This window comes from Salmo trutta, chromosome 13 (assembly GCF_901001165.1).
Source record: "Salmo trutta chromosome 13, fSalTru1.1, whole genome shotgun sequence".
NCBI lineage: Eukaryota > Metazoa > Chordata > Actinopteri > Salmoniformes > Salmonidae > Salmo > Salmo trutta.
The window spans coordinates 22,600,418-22,622,106 of NC_042969.1; the positions used below are offsets into that span (position 1 = coordinate 22,600,418).

At 46.6% G+C, this 21,689-nt stretch overlaps 3 protein-coding genes across 6 annotated transcripts in view; 2 read left to right on the forward strand and 1 right to left on the reverse strand.

The window, feature by feature from the left end:
• The first annotated feature begins 279 nt into the window (after positions 1 to 279).
• LOC115205458 (F-BAR and double SH3 domains protein 1-like) lies at positions 280 to 2,535 on the forward strand. The gene is made up of 5 exons (XM_029771451.1): positions 280 to 421; positions 700 to 793; positions 968 to 1,087; positions 1,167 to 1,270; positions 2,438 to 2,535. The coding sequence occupies exons 1-4, from the start codon at positions 318 to 320 to the stop codon at positions 1,257 to 1,259; spliced, it is 411 nt and encodes a 136-aa protein (XP_029627311.1). The 5' UTR covers positions 280 to 317; the 3' UTR covers positions 1,260 to 1,270; positions 2,438 to 2,535.
• Positions 2,536 to 2,588: 53 nt separating this feature from the next.
• Positions 2,589 to 21,689, forward strand: part of LOC115205457 (F-BAR and double SH3 domains protein 1-like) — a 28,426-nt gene continuing 9,325 nt past the window's right edge. For 3 of the 4 annotated variants that reach the window (XR_003880617.1, XR_003880618.1, XM_029771449.1), the window contains exons 1-6: positions 2,589 to 2,714; positions 2,818 to 2,899; positions 18,327 to 18,519; positions 18,842 to 19,047; positions 19,328 to 19,514; positions 19,953 to 20,008. Coding sequence is in view for 2 of the 4 variants with exons in the window: in XM_029771449.1 (XP_029627309.1) it covers positions 2,882 to 2,899; positions 18,327 to 18,519; positions 18,842 to 19,047; positions 19,328 to 19,514; positions 19,953 to 20,008 (660 nt within the window). In the remaining 2 variants the exon portion in view is untranslated. The remainder of the gene's footprint in view (positions 2,715 to 2,817; positions 2,900 to 18,326; positions 18,520 to 18,841; positions 19,048 to 19,327; positions 19,515 to 19,952; positions 20,009 to 21,689) is intronic. The other variant, XM_029771450.1, reaches the window with a different exon arrangement.
• LOC115205456 (uncharacterized) lies at positions 14,488 to 18,389 on the reverse strand. Its single transcript, XM_029771448.1, has 2 exons — positions 18,306 to 18,389; positions 14,488 to 16,241 (listed from the first exon to the last, which is right to left on the reverse strand). Exon 2 carries the CDS (start codon positions 15,973 to 15,975, stop codon positions 14,698 to 14,700), a length of 1,278 nt encoding a protein of 425 aa, XP_029627308.1. The 5' UTR covers positions 15,976 to 16,241; positions 18,306 to 18,389; the 3' UTR covers positions 14,488 to 14,697.

The following is a 21,689-nucleotide window of genomic DNA, read 5'->3' on the forward strand; positions in this document are numbered from 1 at the left end:
AGAAACCATTCATTTCAGGGGCATTTTCCCCTCAGAACATTCATAACGCAACAATCTTCTTGAAAGTGTCTATCTCTCAATCAAGGGAAATGTCACTCAGTGACTCACTCTTGTAATTCCTGTAACCAATGTAATTCATTATGAATCAGTTGATTCAAATCCCTCAGACTGAAACATTGGAATGACTGAAACATTGGAAAATAAGGAAAGGGCATTTCCTTCTCAAATCACCTCTGATTTGTACTGCATCAGGGCTTTGGCTATAACCCCAGCTCTCCCTCTGTCGTTTACCCAACAGAGACTGGACAGTGACCTGTATGAGCAAATCCGAGAACACTTCACTCTCTTGTGCTGCACAGAGATCGACACCTGCCGGTCAACGCATAGTAACTTTAGCAAGATCTGCGAGAACTCCACCAAGGTGAGGCCGTGCGTGGGATCCTCACAGTAAACCCTCCCACAGACAGTAGCCCCACTGTAATACCCAGAGCTGTGACATTCCTCACCTGGGCACCGCTGATGGAGGCCAGACAGACCACTGACTGATGTTCTGTTCTATGGGACGTGAACTAGTGTCTGTGTCCCAAATAACACCATATTCCCTATATATTGCATTGCTTTGGTCCAAAGTAGTGAACTATGTAAGAAATAATGTGCCAATGTGGGAGTAATGAGAGTGTTTGTTTGGTTCTCTGATAGGTGTCTAGAGAACAGAACATCCAGATCTTCCTCCAGGAGTTCCCGGTCTTCACCAGAACGCCGGCTTTCACTTCCAGTTGCCCCTAAAGACAAGGTGTGGCTCACTGTGGTACCACTGTTTTGATTACCATGTAAACACCATTATATCACAATTAATATCCACATAGCTGTTTGAATAAAACCCCGATTGAGGTGAAAATGTTGATATTTTCATGTAGTCTTTTGTGTGGAGGTAATCCCAGCTTCACCTCTCCTGTTCTTTCTAAAGGTGTGCATTCTGAAGCAACATAGCTCCAGTGCTGAGGGGGAGAGCTGTTTGGACAAGGAGGCCCGCAAGTGGTCTGCTAAGGCTGCCAAAGACTACAAGATCATCTCACACGGAGATAGGGTGAGTAGTGGGCGAAAGCTCTGTTTACCTCTGGTTCGGGAGCGTGACCTTGTGTAACCTCTGTCTACCTTCCTCATAGGCCCTGCAGATGCTGGACAGGCGTTTCAAACTGCTGTCAGGAGACACAGGAGTCAGTGTGGAACAGAAGATGGTGGAGGTGAAGGAGATGTAGGAAAGCACAGGTTGACTACTACTAGCCCAACGCTACTGTTACTGTTAGCTACTACTAGCCCAACGTAATGTTAATGACCTCACATTAACATTACCCTCCTACTATTCCACCCTACCAGGAAATTGATAAGGCAAGCAGTCATTAACCAGGCTTTATCAGAGTTCCTCTTTGATACGTTGGTGTTATCCTTCTTTACACTCTTAGAAAAAAGGTTCCAAAGGGTTCTTTGGCTGTCCCCATAAGATAATCCTTTTGGTTCTGGATAGAACCCTTTTTGGTTCCCCTCTGTGGAAAGGTTCTACATGAAACCCAAAAGGGTTCTACTTGGAACCAAAAATGGATCTTCAAAGGTTCTCCTATGGGGCAGTGTAGAGGTGGATGTAGTTATTTAATGCTAAGTGTTCTAGGCCTATAGCCATGCCTCTGCAGATGCAGGATGCTTTCTACTAGAGCCTTTGTAGAGCTAACGGCAGGGCTCTCTCCTCCACTCTGCCTGGCCCATTGATGAGCCAGGTGGATGCCCTTTATCTGGATCTGAATGGAATGTGTGTCACTGCCTACTTCCTACTTCCCACAAGGACAAATGCAAATGCTGCTGGCACCGTGAGTCAGTTGGAACTGTTCATTCAACCCACCACCTCCTCCTGCTTTATTCGTTGTCTTGGGCTCAGAGTAAGCGTTATGTGATGTAATCAAGCTTTTGTATTGGCCTGGAAAACCATGTTTCTTACTTACAAGAAAGAAGTTGGGTTTAGGAAACATTATGCAGCCAATATGTTGTTAATGACTGCTAATATGACCTAGTATGATGCTACTGCCAACCCCAATGTCCTTGCTGACTACAACGCTTATTTTGCTGTGCTGTTTAATGAATATTATTAGTATTATGGCTTATTAATATGTAGTATGTTTAAGTTAATGTGTGAGGTGTTACAGTGTCTGAGGTGTTACAGTGTCTGAGGTGTTACAGGTGGGAAGTGTTACAGCGTGTGAGGTGTTACAGCGTGTGAGGTGTTACAGCGTGTGAGGTTTACAGTGTGTGAAGTGTTAGTGTCTGAGGTGTTACATTGAGTTGTGGCTGTAAAGGGATGACATTGAGGAAAAGTAATCTGGTACAAGGTACCTATGAGAGACGTGTGGGAGGGGTGACGGTGGTAGTAAGTGGTGTGTGTGTCCAGTGAGCCGGTGAAGGCGGAGTCCAGGCTGGCGCTGCTGGCGTCGGCGGGGGTGGACGTGGAGCCATGGGTGAGCAGTGCTATGACCCAGGCAGACGAGGAGCTGGAGAGGGACAGGAGGCTGAGCGAGGCGCGCATGTCCAACGGATATCTCCGAGGACGAGTTTGAGTTCACAGACTTCGACGACTACGATGAAGATGGTGACACTTTCATCGATTCAACTTCCTGCTCGTGCCGTGTGGATACCCCTTGGCTTGTATGGTTCTCTACAGCTATCAGGTGACAATATCAGGACTTAACATTGTAGAAATGTCACATTACAGGAATGGGATTTTCCTCTCAGATGTTATAGTGTGTAATTTGCTGGCCAATCTTCCTGCAGGCCTGCCAAGGAGACGACTGTCATCACAGAGGGAGAAGAGCTTCAAGTGATAGAGGATGGAGACATGGAGGACTGGCTGAAGGTAAATGAGGACAGATTTCCCTTTGCCTGCGTCCCAATGGCACCCTATTCCATATTTAGGCTCCATAGGCTCTGGTCAAAAGCAGTGAACTATGTAGGAATAGGGTGCCATTTGGGATGCAACTTTTGTCTCATGGAACAGTGCTATTACTGTAGCAGGCAGTTGTTCCCACGCATTTGCCCACTCTACCAAATGTCTGCGGTCTCCTCACTTCCTTGTTTCTACTAAGCACAGAGTAAACAAACTGCTGGTCTTCCTGTTTGAGAAGAGAGGCATTATGTCGCTTCAACTTCATCTTTACTGATCCGTAACAGTTGTGAAAAATAACGGGTCAATTGCAACCAACATTAAGCACTGTCAACATGAGGCGAGCGCTCTGTAAACCATTAATAATCCCACACAGTTGATCTCAACTGCAAACACTATTGGCCACCATGTTACCGCTCCCTAAAAGTGTTAACTTTAAGTCCTGGTTACTGCCAACATTTTTCAAGAATATTAGCCAACTGGTGGGTATTATCTTCAGAAAAATTAAACCTTCTATTTGAGCAGACTAAGCACAGATTTGACTATTTAACAATCATTCCTCTTTTACAGTGACAATTTAACATTCACATTTTATCGTAAGATAAAGTTCCTGAACTATCCACATTCTAAATTGGTAACTAAATCAAGCCATCATGATTGAGTTAATATAATATATGTTTTCATAAAATTATAGTCTAATCAAGGATACTAAATGTAAAATTACAAATTATATTATAATGTAGCCCAAACATAGATAATATAATGTATTGTACTTCTACAGTACCCCTGTGCACAAAGCGAGGTTCGTATAGAAATGGTTTGACGAGATGGTGTGGAAGAACTTGACTGGCCTTGGGGGAAGGCCACTTTGTGCACAGGGTTATTTATGCTGAAACAGGAAAGGCCTTTCCCCAAGCTGTTACCACAAAGTTGGAAGCACAGAATCGTCTAGAATGTCACTGTATGCTGTAGGATTAAGATTTCCCTTCACTGGAACTGAGGGGTCTAGCCAGAACCATGAAAAACAGCCCCAGACCATTATTCCTCCTCCACCAAACTTTACAGTTAGCACCATGCATTGAGGCAGGTAGCGTTTTCCTGGCATGCGCCAAACCCAGATTCGTCCGGCGGACTGCCAGATGATGAAGCGTGATTTATCACTCCAGAGAATGCATTTCCACTGCTCCAGAGTCCAATGGCAGCTAGCTTTACACCACTCCAGCCGGCCCTTGGCATTGTGCAAGGTGATCTTAGGCTTGTGTGCGGCTACTTCGCCATGGAAACCCATTTCATGAAGCTCCTGATGAACAGTTCTTGTGCTAACGTTGCTTCCAGAGGCGGTTTGGAACTCGCTAGTGTATGTTGCAACCAAGGACAGATGATTTTTACGTGCTACGTGCTTAAAAACCTGTCTGGGCTAGGGGGGCAGTATTGAGAATTTTGGAAAAATATGTTCCCATTTTTAACTGCCTCCTACACCAACTCAGAAGCTAGATATGCATATTATTGTTCAGGTTTGGATAGAAAACACTCTGAATTTTCTAAAACTGTTTGAATGGTGTCTGTGAGTATAACAGAACTCCTATGGCAGGCAAAAACCTGACAAGGGTTTCAAGCAGGAAGTACCCTGTCTGACAAGGAGTCCGTGCGTCTTACCTCTTTTTATTGAAAAGTAAGGATCTTAGCTGTAACGTGACAATTCCCAGGGCTCCGATAGGCTCTCAGAGCCCGGGAAATACCTGAAGGTTTACGAGGGAGCCTCAGGCTGAAACATATTATCGCCTTTTGTAAGTGGCTGCTCGGAGGACCTTTCAATGATGCGCGTGGCATGAGTCGCTTCTGAGGAGAAATTTTATTCGGCTGTTTAGGCTCAATGCATACTCCCGGTCGAATATTATCACTTCTCTACGACATAAATGGCAATAAAAATTGGTTTTAAAAAACAGCGGTTGACATGCTTCGAAGTACGGTAATGGAATATTTAGACATTTTTGACAAGCCAACGCGCCATGCTCGGGACCGTGAAAAAGCATTCTAGAACTCAACGACAAAACGTCGCTGTTTGGATATAACGATGGATTATTTGGGGACCAAACCAACATTTGTTATTGAAGTAGAAGTCCTGGCAGTGTATTCTGATGAAGAACAAGCAAGGTAAGAACATTTTTCTTATAGGAAATTTGATTTTGGTGGAGGCTGACCTGGGTGGGTATCTAAATAGCTAGCCCTGTAATGCCGGGCTATGTACTTAGATTATTGCAAAATGTGCTTCATATCCGAAAAGCTATTTTAAAATCGGACATATCGTAGTGCATAGAGGGGTAATGTATCTATAATTCTTAAAATAATTGTTATGCTTTTGTGAACGTTTATCGTGAGTAATTTAGGCAAAACTGTTAGTAAATTCAACGGAAGTTTGCGGTGGTTATGCTTTTTCTGAACGTCACATGCTAATGTAAAAAGCTGGTTTTTGATATAATATGAACTTGATTGAACAGACATGCATGTATTGTATAACACAATGTCCTAGGTGTGTCATCTGAGGAAGATCATCAAAGGTTAGTGCTGCATTTAGCTGTGGTTTGGGTTTATGTGACATGATATGCTAGCTTGAAAAATGGGTGTCAGATTTTTTCTGGCTGGGCACTCTGCTGACAATCTAATGTTTTGCTTTCGTTGTAAAGCCTTTTGAATCGGACAGTGGGGGTTAGATTAACGAGATTCTTGTCTTTAAATAGCTGTGAAATAGTCATATGTTTGAAAATTGAAGTTATAGTATTCTAACGATTCAAAAATCGCAGCCACTGGAATTCCCAGTAGCTGTTACGTAGGGTGGGACGAAATCGTCCCACATAACCCCAGACAGGTTAGCACTTGGCGTACCCATTCTTTGCGCTTGTGTAGCCTACCACTTCGCTGAGCCGTTGTTTCTCCTAGACGTTTCCACTTCACAATAACAGCACTTACAATTGACCAGGGCAGCTCTAGCAGGACATAGATTTAGTGTTGTCAACACTATCAACAAGGCAGGTCCTACAGGCCCTAGTTTTGTCGCACCTTGACTACTGTTCAGATCGTGTGGTCAGGTGCCACAAAAAATTGGCAATTGATTCAGAACAGGGCAGCACCGGCTGGCCCTTGGATGCTTTCTTAACAACACGATCACAAGGCATGTCCTACAGGCCCTAGTTTATTATGGACTTCTTCCATCTTAGCTACTGTTTGTATCATATGTTTTGACCATGACAGTTTACAATCAAGGGTTACTCCAAGCAGTTTAGTCATCTCAACTTGCTCAATTTCCACATTATGTTTTACAAGATTTAGTTGAGGTTTAGGGTTTAGTGATGATTTGTCCCAAATACAATGCTTTTAGTTTTAAGAAATATTTAGGGCTATTATTTCCTTGCCACCCACTCTGAAACTTACTGCAGCTCTTTAAGTGTTGCATTAATTTCAGTCGCTGTAGTAGCTGACGGGTATAGTGTTAAGTCATCCGCATACATATAAACGCTGCTTTACTCAAAGTCAGTGAGTGGCATGTCGTTAGTAAAAATTTAAAAGAGCAAGGGGCCTAAACAGCTGCTCTGGGGAATTCCTGATTCTACCTGGATTAGTTTGAGAGGCTTCTATTAAAGAACACCTGTTAGACAAGTAACTTTTTATCCACATTATAGCAGGGGGTGAAAGCCATAACACATGTTTTTTCAGCAGTAGACAATGATCATAATGTCAAAAGCTGCACTGAAGTCGAACAAGACAGCCCCCACAATCATTTTATCATAAATTTCTCTCAGCCAATCAATCATCAGTCCTTTGTGTAAGGGCTTGTGCTTGTTGAGTGTCCCATCCCTATAAGCGTGCTGAAAGTCTGTCAATTTGTTTACTCGTGAAATAGCATTGTATCTGGTCAAACACAATTTCCAGAAGTTTACTAAGGGTTGGTAACAGGCTGATTGGTCAGCTATTTGAGCCAGTAAAGGGGTCTTTACTATTGTGGCAAATAGGAGTGGCAATATCGGTCTGCTATTATCCTCAGTAATTTTCCATCCAGATTGTCAGACCCCGGTGGCTTGTCATTGTTGATAGACAACAATAATGTTTTCACCATTTTGAAGGGGTGTCTGCATACATAGTGTATATTCTTTCAATAAATATTTATTCATTACCTGTTACATCCGTTGTTGGAATGAGACCAAGGTGCAGCGTGGTAGGCGTACATCTTCTTTTATTAACAATGACACCGGGAAAAACAACAAAATACGAAAACGAACGTAAAGCTACATGCAGTGCAGAAAGCACTACACACAAACAAGATCCCACAATCACAGGTGGGAAAAAGGGCTGCCTAAGTATGATCTCCAATCAGAGACAACGATAAACAGCTGCCTCTGATTGGGAACCATACTAGGCCAACAAAGAAATAGAAACATAGATATGCCCACCCAAGTCACACCCTGACCTAACAAAATAGAGAATAAAACAGGCTCTCTAAGGTCAGGGCGTGACAGTACCTCCCTCCCCCAAAGGTGCGGACTCCGGCCGCAAACCTGAACCTATAGGGGAGGGTCCGGGTGGGCATCTCTTCTCAGTGGAGGCTCCGGTGCGTGACGCAGACCCCGCTCCGCTTGAGGCTCCCCCCACTTCCGTGGAACCGGACCGTGATCGTCGCTGGAGGCTCCGGACCGTAGATCGTTGCCTGACGAACCGGACCGTAGATATCGTTGCCTGAGGCTCTGGACTGGGAACCCCTGCTGGAGGCTCTGGACTGGGAACCCCGCTGGAGGCTCTGGACTGGGAACCCCCGCTGGAGGCTCTGGACTGGGAACCCCCGCTGGAGGCTCTGGACTGAGAACCCCCGCTGGAGGCTCTGGACGGGGAACCCCCGCTGGAGGCCTCTGGAACTGGGAACCCCCGCTGGAGGCTCTGGACTGGGAACCCCCGCTGGAGGCTCTGGACTGGGAACCCCCGCTGGAGGCTCTGGACTGGGAACCCCCGCTGGAGGCTCTGGACTGGGAACCCCCGCTGGAGGCTCTGGACTGGGAACCCCCGCTGGAGGCTCCGGACTTCCGGCCGTCGCTGGAGGCTCCGGACTGCCGGCCGTCGCTGGAGGCTCCGGGCCCATGGATCGTGGCTGGAGGCTTCGTGTGTGGAGCCGGCACAGGGCGTACCAGGCTGGGGAGACGCACTGGAGGCTGGGTGCGTGGAGCAGGGCACAGGTCGTATCGGGCTGGGGAGACGCACTGGAGACCGGGTGCGCGGAGCTGGCACAGGATATACTGGGCCGTGGAGGCGCACTGGCGTTCTGGAGCGTTGACCTGGCACAACCCGTCCTGGCTGGATGCTCACTTAGCCCGGCACGTGCGGGGCGTTGGCATAGGGCGCACTGGACTGTGAATGCGCACTGGCGACACAGTGCGTAGAGCCGGCGCAGGATATCCTGGACCGAGGAGGCGTACTGGAGACCAGGAGTGCTGAGCCGCACAACCCGTCCTGGCTGGTTGCTCACTTCGCACGGCAAGTGTGAGGAGCTGGCACAGAACTCACCGGCTGTGGATGTGTTACGCCCCTGAAAAAGGGGAGAAATAATCACGAGAGTGATACGGTATTGTTTCCTCAATGAAAACTTTTACTGTAATCATTTTACCAAAGTACACATTTTACAAAACAACAGATCTACAGGAAAGAGCTAGTGTTGTAGGATACAAGGCTTATTCAAGTCACAACAGTATACTCTGTAATTCACTGAAACATACACTCATTTCAATATAACTGTCAGCACAAAGCTTTAACTCAGTAAACCATAACTTAATTTATCAACAGTCACTAAAGTGTTTTGAAAAACCATTACACAAATAACACCGCAAAATCGTATTAGCAACGCACATGTTCATTCACGATCGACATAAAAATGGCAGCTACTCTCAGAAACGAAGCTAGCCTTAGCTGCAACCGAGCAGGGCTCATATTACTCTGCAAACGGTAACTCTAACTTTCTCAAGATGTTTACCAAGAGACACACCTTAAACACTCTTGACATGTTAGCGAGTTATTACATTTAAATGACTCTGTTTATCATCATAACATACCTGAAAAAGGGGAGAAATAATCACGAGAGTGATACGGTATTGTTTCCTCAATGAGAACTTTTACTGTAATGAGGAAAAGACCGCGATTTCCCCGCGAACTTGGGTGTAGACCAGAGCAATCGATCTCAGGCTCATGATTAAAGAGCATTTAGTAGATCACAGATTAACACTTTTCCCCTTCAATTAGGCACCACAAAATAAAGTATCAATATAACGTTTACACATTCCTTTTACAATTCTTACCTTTTGTACACTTGATGGGGTTTTAACTTTTAACACAATTATATGAATGTTATCCATCTCTATCAACTAATACAGAATGCATGATCTTTTTAACCTTAGATGTTTTAAGATCCTCACATACTATGACTTACTAATACTTTTAATGTATAACAGGCTATGATTATTTCCTTAACCTGTCACTCTCCCCGACAAAATAAATGTTGTCCCAACATTACCACATTGTCTTCTTCAACAGTCTGTATGCACTGGACCTAGGAAATCCTCTTCTGTAAGGTAGTACTTGAGCAGAGGTCAAGGGTCACAGTTCAAATATAACTAACAAGTTATTTCCACAGTCCATATCTGTTGACCAGCTGTATAAACAGTCCATAAGCAGTCTTTTCTCATACTATTGATTAACAGTCCATCACTTTTAATGGTCTATATGCATAGTCTGCAAATTGTCTCTTGTGACAGTCTGTGAAATCAGTCAGTAGTCCATGGTCAAACATGTCAACTCTGTAGCCTCATGTTTGCTGAAGCCCATACATGTAAGGTGGCTGAAAGTAACATTGCTGTAGTGATGGCAGCCATGGAACCATTCCTGGTGCAGAGTAGACAGGGAACAACTGTGGCTGTGGCTGGATACTGTAGCAGGAAGGGATACCAAGATGATCATAGTTGATACGTCTTGGAGGGTGTCTCTCTCTTTGTGGCAGCTGGTAGGCTGGTTCCTCAGGTTCAGCAGCAGCAGTTAATGAAGGAAAGGCACTTGGTGGACGATCATCAGGCAAATTTTCAGCAGGCAAGTTCATCTCCTCAGCAGGCCGGTCTTTAACTGTTGTCTCCTCCAGCCGCTTTTCAACCAGAGGCTGTGCTGGTTGCGTATCAGGGACTGGCACGGCAACTGTCTGTTTCACTGGTGGGGGCCTGTGTTCCCACTCTCTCGCTGGTTCAGCATTCCTCCCCTCAGGTACTGTAGATGTGGGAACCTGTAGCGGCTCATGATGAAGGTCATATTCATCACCGCTGTCTTCATCAGAATCTAGAGGCTCTGATTCAGGCTAATGTCTCCTTTTTTTCTGACTTTTGTCATCTTTGGTCATTTCTGGTTGCGTCTCAAAAGGGAAGTGGTCACAGGACATGAGCAGGTTTCTGTGCAGGACCCTGGAGCGTCCCCTACCCTTTTCTGGTCTCAATTCATAAATCGGCAGGTCTGAACCCATTTGTCTCACTACTGTGTGAATTGTATCTTCCCATAGTTAGAGTTTTCCTGGTCCTCCTCTGGTGTCAGGTTTTTAATCAGAACTCGCTCGCCAGGCTGTAGCACTGAACTCCTAACTTTAGTGTCATAGTACTTCTTACTTCTTTCAGCGGCTTTCTGAGCATTTTCATTTGCATTGGCATATGCTTCTTCCATCCCTCGTTTCCAGTTCTCCACGTAGTCTCGCTGGTTACTGGAACCTGCCTCTGTGCACAATCCAAAGAGCATATCAACTGGAAGCCTGGGTGATCTCCCAAACAGAAGATAAAATGGTGAATAGCCAGTCACTTCGCAACGGGTGCAGTTATAGGCATAAACCAGTTTGTTCAGAGACTCCTTCCAGTTTGACTTTTGTGTCTCAGTCAGTGTCTTTAACATTTGCAACACTGTTCTGTTCATGCGTTCCACTTGACCGTTCCCCATCGGGTGATAGGGTGTTGTTCTGGACCCCGCCATGCCACTGAGTTTCTTTAACTGATGGAACAACTGATTTTCAAATTCTCCCCCTTGGTCATGGTGGATGCGGGACGGGAACCCGAACTTCAGGGCAAAGTCATTGAAGATGAGATTTGCAGCAGTTTTACCTGACTTTGATGTGGTGGCGTAGGCTTGATTGAAACGTGTAAAATGATCAACAATCACAAGGATGTACTCATATCCCCCTTTGCATCTGTCGAGATGAAGGAAGTCTATACATACCAGTTCAAATGGCTGTGTCGTCACAATGTTTGTCAGAGGAGCTCTTGTTTCATGGGCTGGCTTTTTCTGCTTGACACAGCTACAAGTTTTAGTCACATAGTGCTCGATGTCAGATTGCATATATGGCCAGAAGAAGCGGTCACGTACTAGTGATACAGTGCGGTCAGTACCTTGGTGTCCCATGTTATTGTGCAACTCTTCCATCACCTTACCTTTGTACTGCTCTGGTAGAACTAACTGCTTGCGGGCTGTAGTGATTCTGTACAGAATGCCATCACTGTCTATTGTCAATTTGTCCCATTCCCTGAATAGGCATTTTGTCTTTGGACTGCATTCCTTTGCTCTTTAACTGGCGGTTTGGAACCAGACAGTTTGAAATTGAGCACAGGACGGATGACCCGATCAGATTCTTGTGCTTCTCTTATCCCATCTTTTGGGATCGAGCTGATTGTTGCAGTGGTTGTCTCACCTTCAACTGATACTGACATAGATGCAGCTGAAAGTGACCAAGGTACAACAGCCTCTTTCTGTACCTCAACTGCTTGTATCGTGGCGGCAATGGTGTCTGGTGGAAGCTCCTCAGAACATTCTTCCATCAGTGACTCTACATCCAGTGGCATCCTTGACAAAGCATCGGCATCGCCGTTCTCTCTGCCTGGCCTGTACTTTATTGTAAGTAGAAATCAGCCAATTCTGCAACCCACCTGGAAGTGGTTGCGTTCAGTTTTGCAGTAGACAGAATGTAGCTGAGCGGGTTGTTATCGCTGTCTACAGTGAAGGTCGGAGCATAGTACAAATAATCACGGAACTTATCAGTGATTGCCCATTTCAGAGCTAGAAATTCTAGCTTGCCCGAGTGGTAGTGATAGTTCTTCTCAGCGGCTGTTAAGGTTCGAGAGCCATAAGCAATGACCCTAAGCTTCCCATCTTGCTTTTGATACAGAACTGCTCCCAAGCCTTGGTGTGACGCATCAGTGTGTACAACAAATGGCTGAGTGAAATCAGGGAAACCTAAGACTGGTGGGTGAAGCAAACACTCAATCAGCTGTCCAAGTGCCTGTTGATGCTGGTCAGTCCACAGGATTGGCTTGTTTGAGGGCACCACATGACTTGCTTTCTTTGTTTTTGTTTTCCGTGGGTGGTGAGGTAATTTCTCTGAATCTGCTTTCAGGAGGTCATACAGGCAGCTGGCCCTCCTAGAAAAGTCTTTGATGTACTGTCTGTAGTAAGTGAGCAAACCAAGCATTTTTCTGAGCTGGCCCACAGTCTCTGGTCTGATTTCTTTCAATGCTCTTACTGCTTCAAAATCGTCTGGGTCAACTTGGCTGCCCTCTGCAGACACTATTCTGCCCAAATAACGGACCTGGGGTTTAAAGAGATCACACTTACTTGGTTTGAGTTTAATGCCATACTCTCTGAGACGCTGCAAAACTTTTCGCACATCATTCACATGGCTGTCGAAAGTTTTACTGAAAACTAGCGTGTCGTCCAGATAAGGAATGCAGATGTTATCCCGGAGCCCTTCCAAACATTCCTCCATACACCGCTGAAAAGCTGCAGGGGCGTTCATGAGGCCGAATGGCATACGTATCCACTCATAGAGTCCCCATGGGGTCACAAATGCTGTCAGTGGTCTGCTTTCTTCAGAGATGAACCCCTGGTGATACGCTTTTCCCTGATCTAAAAGGGAGAACCAGGAATTACCACCTAAACTGTCCATGATGTCTTGGACCCGAGGGATAGGCTGGCAGTCGGGATGTGTCTTTCTGTTCAGGTCTCTGTAATCTATACACAACCGGAGGGTCCCATCCTTCTTCCGAACGCACACGACAGGTGAAGAATATGAAGAGTTTGACTTCCTAACCCAGCCCTGGGCTATGAGGTCATAAAGGTAACCCTTCATCTCCTGATACAGTGGCCTGGGCACTGACATGTATGTGCGCTTGACTGGTTCAGAGTCCTTTAGCGAAATAGTCATTTTCAATCGTTCAATGCAGCCAATGTCATTGTCTGATCTGGAGAAGGAGTGACACTCTTCTCTAAGCATTTGCCTAACAACTTCTCTCTGCTCTTCGGTTAGGTGATTTAAACCTACTGGTGGATCCCACTGTTCAGTAGCAGTACATGGGGTTCGAACGCTTGTGTGATTCACTGTGGCTGGGGTGACAGTTTTTTCAAAGACCTGGGCAGGTAACACAGTCAATGGTTTGTACTGTACCGATTATTGTGCGTCCTAGCAGGGCAATGTCGTGATCAGTGGGGTTAGAGACATCAAGCATGACAACTGGAAAAACACCTTTCCTGACTCTGACTAGTGTGTCAAAGAACTCAAGGTCGTCTGGCCACTGCGGGTTCAGGTCTGGCTGGAAAAGCATTGTCATGTCCTCTTTGAAAGGCTGGGAAGCTATACGGCACTCAATCTGAATGCTACTGTGTTTTGGTACAGCAACCTTCTCTTTCTTGGTTTTCACTGCATATTCATCTGTCTGTTCTGCGCTAACAGCCTGTATAAAAGCTCTCACCTTGTTTCTTTTGAGGCTTGGGAAAGCTGTTTTTACTGTACTGTATCGTTTAGTCTTTTCAGTCATTGTCAGGATGTGCTCGATAACATTGAAACCTATGATGGGATGCGATAGGTGACAGCCTTTCATTACCAGCACTGGGATGATCAGTTCCTTTGTTTGGTCAGTTTCAGAGGCTAGCCGAAAAGTTGTTTCAATCCATCCCAGGTACGGCATTTCAGTCCCATTTGCTGCAGTCAACCTTAGACCATCAGGTGAGTCCAGGATTTCTGAAACATCTCTCAGCCTTGCGTTTGGGAGAGATTTCTCTTTCCATCGTTCATCGATGACCGATACCTGAGAGCCTGTGTCCCATAGAGCTTGGAGGTGGTGGCGATTCAGGTGACACTCAATAAGGCACTGTCTGCCGACTAGCGAGGTGACCTTACGGGGGTGGCAACCTTGAGCTAGGGATGGTACAGAGTGGGCATTTTCCTCTGTGCAGGAAAACCTTTCACTTGTAGAGTCAATTTTCAGGTGAGTGCATTTTTCCCTATGTTTAGTCCAATGTTGGTTTTGACATACTTTGGAACAGTACAGTGTCTCTTTACATGATGAACATTGTTTCAGGTTCTCAAATGAATCTTCTCTGGCACAATTTGCACATTTCTGGGACTTTTTGGTAGCTACGGTTAACACTCGTCCCTCAGCGGTAACCCTTCCCCGTTTAAAGGGGCCTCTCTTGATGGTCTGACTCCCCGAATTTTACATCCAGCTTGGAAATGTTCTCCACTCCCACATCGGAAGCAGTGTGTGCAGCGTGCATCTGTTCTGGCCTGCTGGCAGACAAAACACCTCCTTGGAGCTTGAGCAGAGCGGTTGGTATACAGGTTAGGTGCATATTGCTGCTGCGCAGGGTCAGGTGCTTGGGGCTGACTGTAGTTGCTGTAATACTGCTGATGGGAAACAGGTGGCTGGGGGTCCCTATCTGGCCTCCTAACTGGAGGTGGGGCATAGACACAAGGCAGTGACTGAAACAGGCTGCTGTAATGTCTCCTTAATCTGAGCAATCTCTGCACTGAGACCTTTTAGAGAAGCTACACCTGTCTTAAGTTCAGCTAACTCTGTTAACGGTTCTGCGGGTATCTTAGCTTTGGCTTCCTTCACAGGACACTTTGCAGTTGGCGTATCTTCTAACTGGACTACACTTACCGTTGTAGCAGGCTGTGGGGCATTAAACCGCCTTTTGTTTCGTCTTTCTATCTCATTAGCACAAGCAATGTTAAGCTTCTCTAGCAAAACCTCCTCTGATGTTTCGCTATCTAGCAGGAGAGGCTGCATGTCTATCCTGATACTGTCACTCTGGAGACCTGTAAGAACTGTGTGTAAACACATGCGCTGGACTAGAGCAGGGTCATACTTAAGCCCTGATTCTGACTCCTGGGATGCAAACAGTACTTTCTGTCTCAAATCTAAGACGCGCATCAGGAAGCTTTGAGGGGTCTCCTTGCTATGCTGTGCTTCTGAAGCTAGCTGTTTGTAAAGCTCTGTTGCACTCTTCTCTTGGAAGTGGGAACGCAGGATACACCTAAGTGTGGTAAGAGTTAGCTGGGGTTTACCTTCCAAGTAGCTGCGTAGCTGTGAGCCTGGAGAAATAGCCCTGACTACTGCGTCTACTATTTCTACCTCAGGATAGCCTCTGTTAAGTCCATTCTCGATCTGATGGGCAAGGCTGGAAAAAATCAGTTTATCTTTCTGGCCCGGTTCACCTATCTGACCAGAAATTTTAAACTCTTTGCACCAGTATGAGCTGGGCTGTGCACTGGGTGAGAGCGGCACGCTCACCTGAAGATTAGCATGGGGTTGGGGCTGACGCAGAGAATCACTGGCTTTGGCTGCAGTAATCTGCTCAGTTCCCACCCCTTGTTGTGGGGTTGCAGTTCTCAGTTTGTCTATTCTGTGATGTGTTCCGGCTGTTTCAATATCATGGTCAGTTTGCCCTGTTTTGTTATCTATGCCACTGATCAGCTCTGTCATTTTGTCTTTAAGTAGCAACAATTCCGACATGCCGCCATCTTCTAACTCTGCAGCTTCCTCTCTTTCAAGGAACCTCATAATGTGAGTCATCAATGATATGCGGGATTTGTCTTGAACATCTCTTCTCTGTTCGCCTGAGATGTCAAGGAAATCACATATCTCTAGTAACTTGTCTTTAGTCAGGGTGCGCAATTCTCCTACTACCTCTTCCTGTAGTTCTTCCAAGGCGGTCGTCATGTTGACAGAACAGGAGGAACTTTTACTGTGCAGGAGTTGACTCTGAATTAGATGGTCCTTACTGTCTCTGATGGTCGATCAATGGCCTCAGCTGACACGTACTTAACCACCAACTTCCAGCTCTCCTCGAACAGCAACACTTTCCTCACTGCAGCCTGCCTGAGTTGTTATGTGGGGATTTAGCTGGCTCGGAATTCAGCGACCAGGATGTGGAAACTGGACATCTGAGCAGCCATCTCAGCGGAGCCTCCAAAAATGTTACGCCCCTGAAAAAGGGGAGAAATAATCACGAGAGTGATACGGTATTGTTTCCTCAATGAAAACTTTTACTGTAATCATTTTACCAAAGTAACACATTTTACAAAACAACAGATCTACAGGAAAGAGCTAGTGTTGTAGGATACAAGGCTTATTCAAGTCACAACAGTATACTCTGTAATTCACTGAAACATACACTCATTTCAATTTAACTGTCAAGCACAAAGCTTTAACTCAGTAAACCATAACTTAATTTATCAACAGTCACTAAAGTGTTTGAAAAACCATTACACAAATAACACCGCAAAATCGTATTAGCAACGCACATGTTCATTCACGATCGACATAAAATGGCAGCTACTCTCAGAACGAAGCTAGCCTTAGCTGCAACCGAGCAGGGCTCATATTACTCTGCAAACGTAACTCTAACTTTCTCAAGATGTTACCAAGACACACCTTAAACACTCTTGACATGTTAGAGAGTTATTACATTTAAATGACTCTGTTTTATCATCAATAACATACCTGAAAAAGGGGAGAAATAATCACGAGAGTGATACGGTATTGTTTCCTCAATGAGAACTTTTACTGTAATGAGGAAAAGACCGCGCGTCCCCGCGAACTTGGGTGGAGACCAGAGCAATCGATCTCAGGCTCATGGATTAAAGAGCATTTAGTAGATCACAGATTAACACTTTTCCCCTTCAATTAGGCACCACAAAATAAAGTAATCAATATAACGTTTACACATTCCTTTTACAATTCTTACCTTTTGTACACTTGATGGGTTTTAACTTTTTAACACAATTATATGAATGTTATCCATCTCTATCAACTAATACAGAATGCATGATCTTTTTAACCTTAGATGTTTTAAGATCCTCACATACTATGAACTTACTAATACTTTTTAATGTATAACAGGCTATGAGTATTTCCTTTAACCTGTCACAGATGCGCACTGGAGACACATTGCGCATCTCCGCAAAGCATGGTATCTGAACCGTGACCAACTCCTCATCGTAATTACAGGGAGTTGGTTCTTGTTCCCACCTTTGCTCCGCTCGCCACCCTGTGTGCCCCCCCCCCCAAATTTTGAGGCTGCCTCGGGTTTCCGTCATCTCCTTGATTTCTGGTCTCGTCGCCGTTCCTCTCTCGCTGCCTCCGCCTGCTTCCATGGCAGGGTCTTGTCCCCTGCCATTACCTCCTCCCAGGTCCTGGATGTCCTCCACTCCTGGGCATGCTGCTTGGTCACTTGGTGGTGGGATCTTCTGTTACGATCACTGTCTTCAAACTCCCTGTCATAAATGAGCCAAGGTGCAGTGTGGTAGACGTACATCTTCTTTTATTAACAATGACACCGGAAAAAACAACAACAATACGAAAACGAACGTAAAGCTACATGCAGTGCAGAAAGCAACTACACACAAACAAGATCCCACAATCACAGGTGGGAAAAAGGGCTGCCTAAGTATGATCCCCAATCAGAGACAATGATAAACAGCTGCTTCTGATTGGGAACCATACTAGGCCAACAAAGAAATAGAAACATAGATATGCCCACCCAAGTCACACCCTGACCTAACAAAATAGAGAATAAAACAGGCTCTCTAAGGTCAGGGCGTGACATTACCAGCCTTGCTATTTTCAATGTTCCTGTTAGGTCGATATTTAATTGGGGCCTGGAGTAGAGAACCTAGACCCAGCTGTGCAGTATCTAACTCATTTGACACAGTAACAACGGGAGATCAACTGATCTTCTGGTTTATTCTTGTGGCTTTTTTTTGCAAGCAAGTTTGTTTTAACACGCTGGTGCACGTAATCTCCCGTTAGTATCTTTTTAAGAAATCCAGCGCCAACCTGCAGCTGCGCGTTAAGCCTGTTGGTTGCAATTGACCCAACGAGACTCCATAATTGACCCAACGAGACTCCATAATTGACCCAACGAGACTCCATAATTGACCCAACGAGACTCCATAATTGAATGGCTATAATACTATCTTCTTAACACATCTATGAAGTCCAACTGTCCCTGAATATACTATCCCTAAAGCCATGTTATTGACACTCACTGACTGTGTGCTCCTCTCCAGGCCCGTAATGCAGCAGGCCAGGTTGGCTACGTCCCTGAGAGGTACCTGCAGTTCCTGTGGTCACCAGGAGAGGGCTCCTCTGTCTGCCTGGCGCAGGGCTTCCCTTGTCCCCAGCTGGACTGGTCCTTCAACAGTTCCGGCTCCTCATCAGAACATTCCAAGAGGCAGCAGGGCCGCTCCCCTCAGTCTGGGGGTTAGTAGGGGCTCTTCTGTCTTAAGAATCATCACTAACCAGAAAGCTTCTTTCCCACCTTTGAATGTTTGTGACATGATTCCTACCATTTGGACAAGTGGCCAAATTCCAGGTTCAAGCCGTCATTGATATAACTGTGTCACCATCTTGTTAATCATTAGTAATGCTGTCGCCATCTTGTTAATCATTATTAATGTAGACAACGTTTACCCATGTATTACTGACATGTCTGTTTTGTGACGCATGTCTGGCACGGGCTCTGTTTGAGTACCAGTCTGATGTCTGTGTGTTTGGTTCTGGTCTGCTCTGTTCTGTGGTGTAGGTCTGGCACGGGCTCTGTATGAGTACCAGGGCCAAGGTCTAGAGGAGCTGTCTTTCCCAGAAGGGGCGGTCATTAGGCTGCTGCGCTGCCGCCAGGGGGAGGTGGACGACGGCTTCTGGGAGGGAGAACTGGACGGACGCGTGGGGGTTTTTCCTTCTCTGGTGGTGGAGCTGCTGGGAGACGGGGAGGAAGAGGAGGAAGAGGAGGTGAGAGATCTAGTTAACCCTCTGAATGACACTTTGTTGTCAAATGTACCTGGACTCAAAACATACATGGAGTGATGAGAAAGAAAGCTTTGAACATACAGTATGGATGAGGTCTAGTTGTGAAGTGTGCCACCTTGTGGTGTAATACTGTACCACACATTCCATAAGACTAGTCAAGTGATAGAATTTGGAGTCTGTTGAAAAAAACTCTGCATTCTCAAGGGGATTACTATTATTTTCATGATCTGAATTCCCATTGTTTCTACATTTCATTCTGCAGAGCCTTCCCACCCCTACTCTTCCTCCATTCTCTCCACCCATCCCTATTTCTGGAACCCCCTGCAGTCTCCTCTGCTTCTCATCAGGCCCTGGGTCCTGGTCTGTAAACAGTACGCCCCCTAAGGACCAGGAGGACAGGTTGCAGGCTTCTTTCTCACTGAAAACACAGATAGCAGATAGCAGGGCAGGTGGGGATTAACTCTCAGTCCTCATAGAAACCCTATGTACAGTACACGTACTGTTAGAACCCCAGTAGTTTTCATTAACAATGTACAGTACACGTACTGTTAGAACCCCAGTAGTTTTCATTAACAATGTACAGTACACGTACTGTTAGAACCCCAGTAGTTTTCATTAACAATGTACAGTACACGTACTGTTAGAACCCCAGTAGTCTTCATTAACAATGTACAGTACACGTACTGTTAGAACCCCAGTAGTCTTCATTAACAATGTACAGTACACGCACTGTTAGAACCCCAGTAGTTTTCATTAACAATGTACAGTACACGCACTGTTAGAACCCCAGTAGTTTTCATTAACAATGTACAGTACACATACTGTTTTGTTCCTTTTCTTTTCTCTGAACACTGTATCTGGTCTTGTTTTCTCTCACATCCTCTCAGAGAGTGGAGGCAGCACACACAGCTCCCCTGACCTCTCAGCCAGAAGAATACGACCGGTATGTAGACTAGACTAGGGCTGGGTAGGGCTGGGTAGGGTTGGGTGGGTAGGGCTGGGGAGGGGAGGGATGGGTAGTACTGGGTAAGACTGGGAATGTTTGGGTAGGGCTGTGTAGGAAATGGTAGCACTGGATAGGGCTGGGTAGGACTGGGTAGTGTTGAGTAGGGCTGGGTAGTGTTGAGTAGGGCTGGGTAGTGTTGAGTAGGACTGGGTAGTGTTGGGTAGGACTGGGTAGTGTTGGGTAGGACTGGGTAGGACTGGGTAGTGTTGGGTAGGACTGGGTAGTGTTGGGTAGGACTGGGTAGTGTTGGGTAGGACTGGGTAGTGTTGAGTAGGGCTGGGTAGGCCTGGGTAGTGTTGGGTAGGCCTGGGTAGTGTTGAGTAGGGCTGGGTAGCGTGAGTAGGGCTGGGTAGACTGGGTAGGCCTGGGTAGTGTTGAGTAGGGCTGGGTAGACTGGGTAGGGCTGGGTAGTGTTGAGTAGGGCTGGGTAGCGTGAGTAGGGCTGGGTAGTGTTGAGTAGGACTGGGTAGTGTTGGGTAGGACTGGGTAGTGTTGAGTAGGGCTGGGTAGGGTTCAGTAGGGCTGGGTAGGCCTGGGTAGTGTTGGGTAGCCCTGGGTAGTGTTGAGTAGGGCTGGGTAGCGTGAGTAGGGCTGGGTAGACTGGGTAGGCCTGGGTATTGTTGAGTAGGGCTGGGTAGACTGGGTAGGGCTGGGTAGTGTTGAGTAGGGCTGGGTAGACTGGGTAGGACTGGGTAGTGTTGAGTAGGGCTGGGTAGGACTGGGTAGTGTTGAGTAGGGCTGGGTAGACTGGGTAGAGTTGAGTAGTGCTGGGTAGTGTTGGGTAGACCTGGGTAGTGTTGAGTAGGGCTGGGTAGCGTGAGTAGGGCTGGGTAGACTGGGTAGAGTTGAGTAGGGCTGGGTAGACTGGGTAGGCCTGGGTAGTGTTGAGTAGGGCTGGGTAGACTGGGTAGAGTTGAGTAGGGCTGGGTAAACTGGGTAGGCCTGGGTAGTGTTTGGTAGGGCTGGGTAGACTGGGTAGTGTTGAGTAGGGCTGGGTAGGTTTGAGTAGTGTTGGGTAGGGCTAGGCTGGGCAGGGCTGTGTATGACTGGGCATGGCTGTGTAGAACTGGGCAGGGCTGGGTAGGGTAGAGCAGGGTAGGGTTGGGTAGGTGGGGTAGGGATGGGTAACGATGGGCAGGGCTTGGCTGGGTAGGGCAGGGCAGGGCAGGTCTGGGTAGGACTGGTAGGGTTTGGCAGGGCTGGGCAGAGCTGTGTAGGGATGGATAAGGATGGGTAGGGATGGGTAGGGCTGGGTAGGGTAGGGAAGGGCTGGGTAGGACTGGTAGGGTTTGGCAGGGCTGGGCAGAGCTGTGTAGGGATGGGTAAGGATGGGTAGGGCTGGGTAGGGCTGGGTAGGGCAGGGATGGTAGGGCTGGGTAGGTATGGGCAGGGCTGGATAGGGATGGGTAGGGTGGGGCTGGGTTTGACTGGGTAGGGATGGGTAGGTTTGGGTAGAGCTGTGGGAATCTCTTAGGACTGGGTAGGATTGGATAGGGCTGGGTAGGGATGGATAGTGTTGAGTAGGGCTGGGTAGGACTGGGTAGTGTTGAGTAGGGCTGGGTAGACTAGGTAGGCCTGGGTAGTGTTGAGTAGGGCTGGGTAGGACTGGGTAGTGTTG

Bases quoted from the DNA above. Each gene is read 5' to 3' on its own strand.
- LOC115205458 (XM_029771451.1), top strand. From the start codon at position 318: ATGAGCAAATCCGAGAACACTTCACTCTCTTGTGCTGCACAGAGATCG. The intron at 794-967 runs GTGTGGCTCACT...TTCTTTCTAAAG, and splicing joins CAGTTGCCCCTAAAGACAAG to GTGTGCATTCTGAAGCAACA. The intron at 1,088-1,166 runs GTGAGTAGTGGG...CCTTCCTCATAG, and splicing joins TCATCTCACACGGAGATAGG to GCCCTGCAGATGCTGGACAG.
- LOC115205456 (XM_029771448.1), bottom strand. From the start codon at position 15,975: ATGACGACCGCCTTGGAAGAACTACAGGAAGAGGTAGTAGGAGAATTG.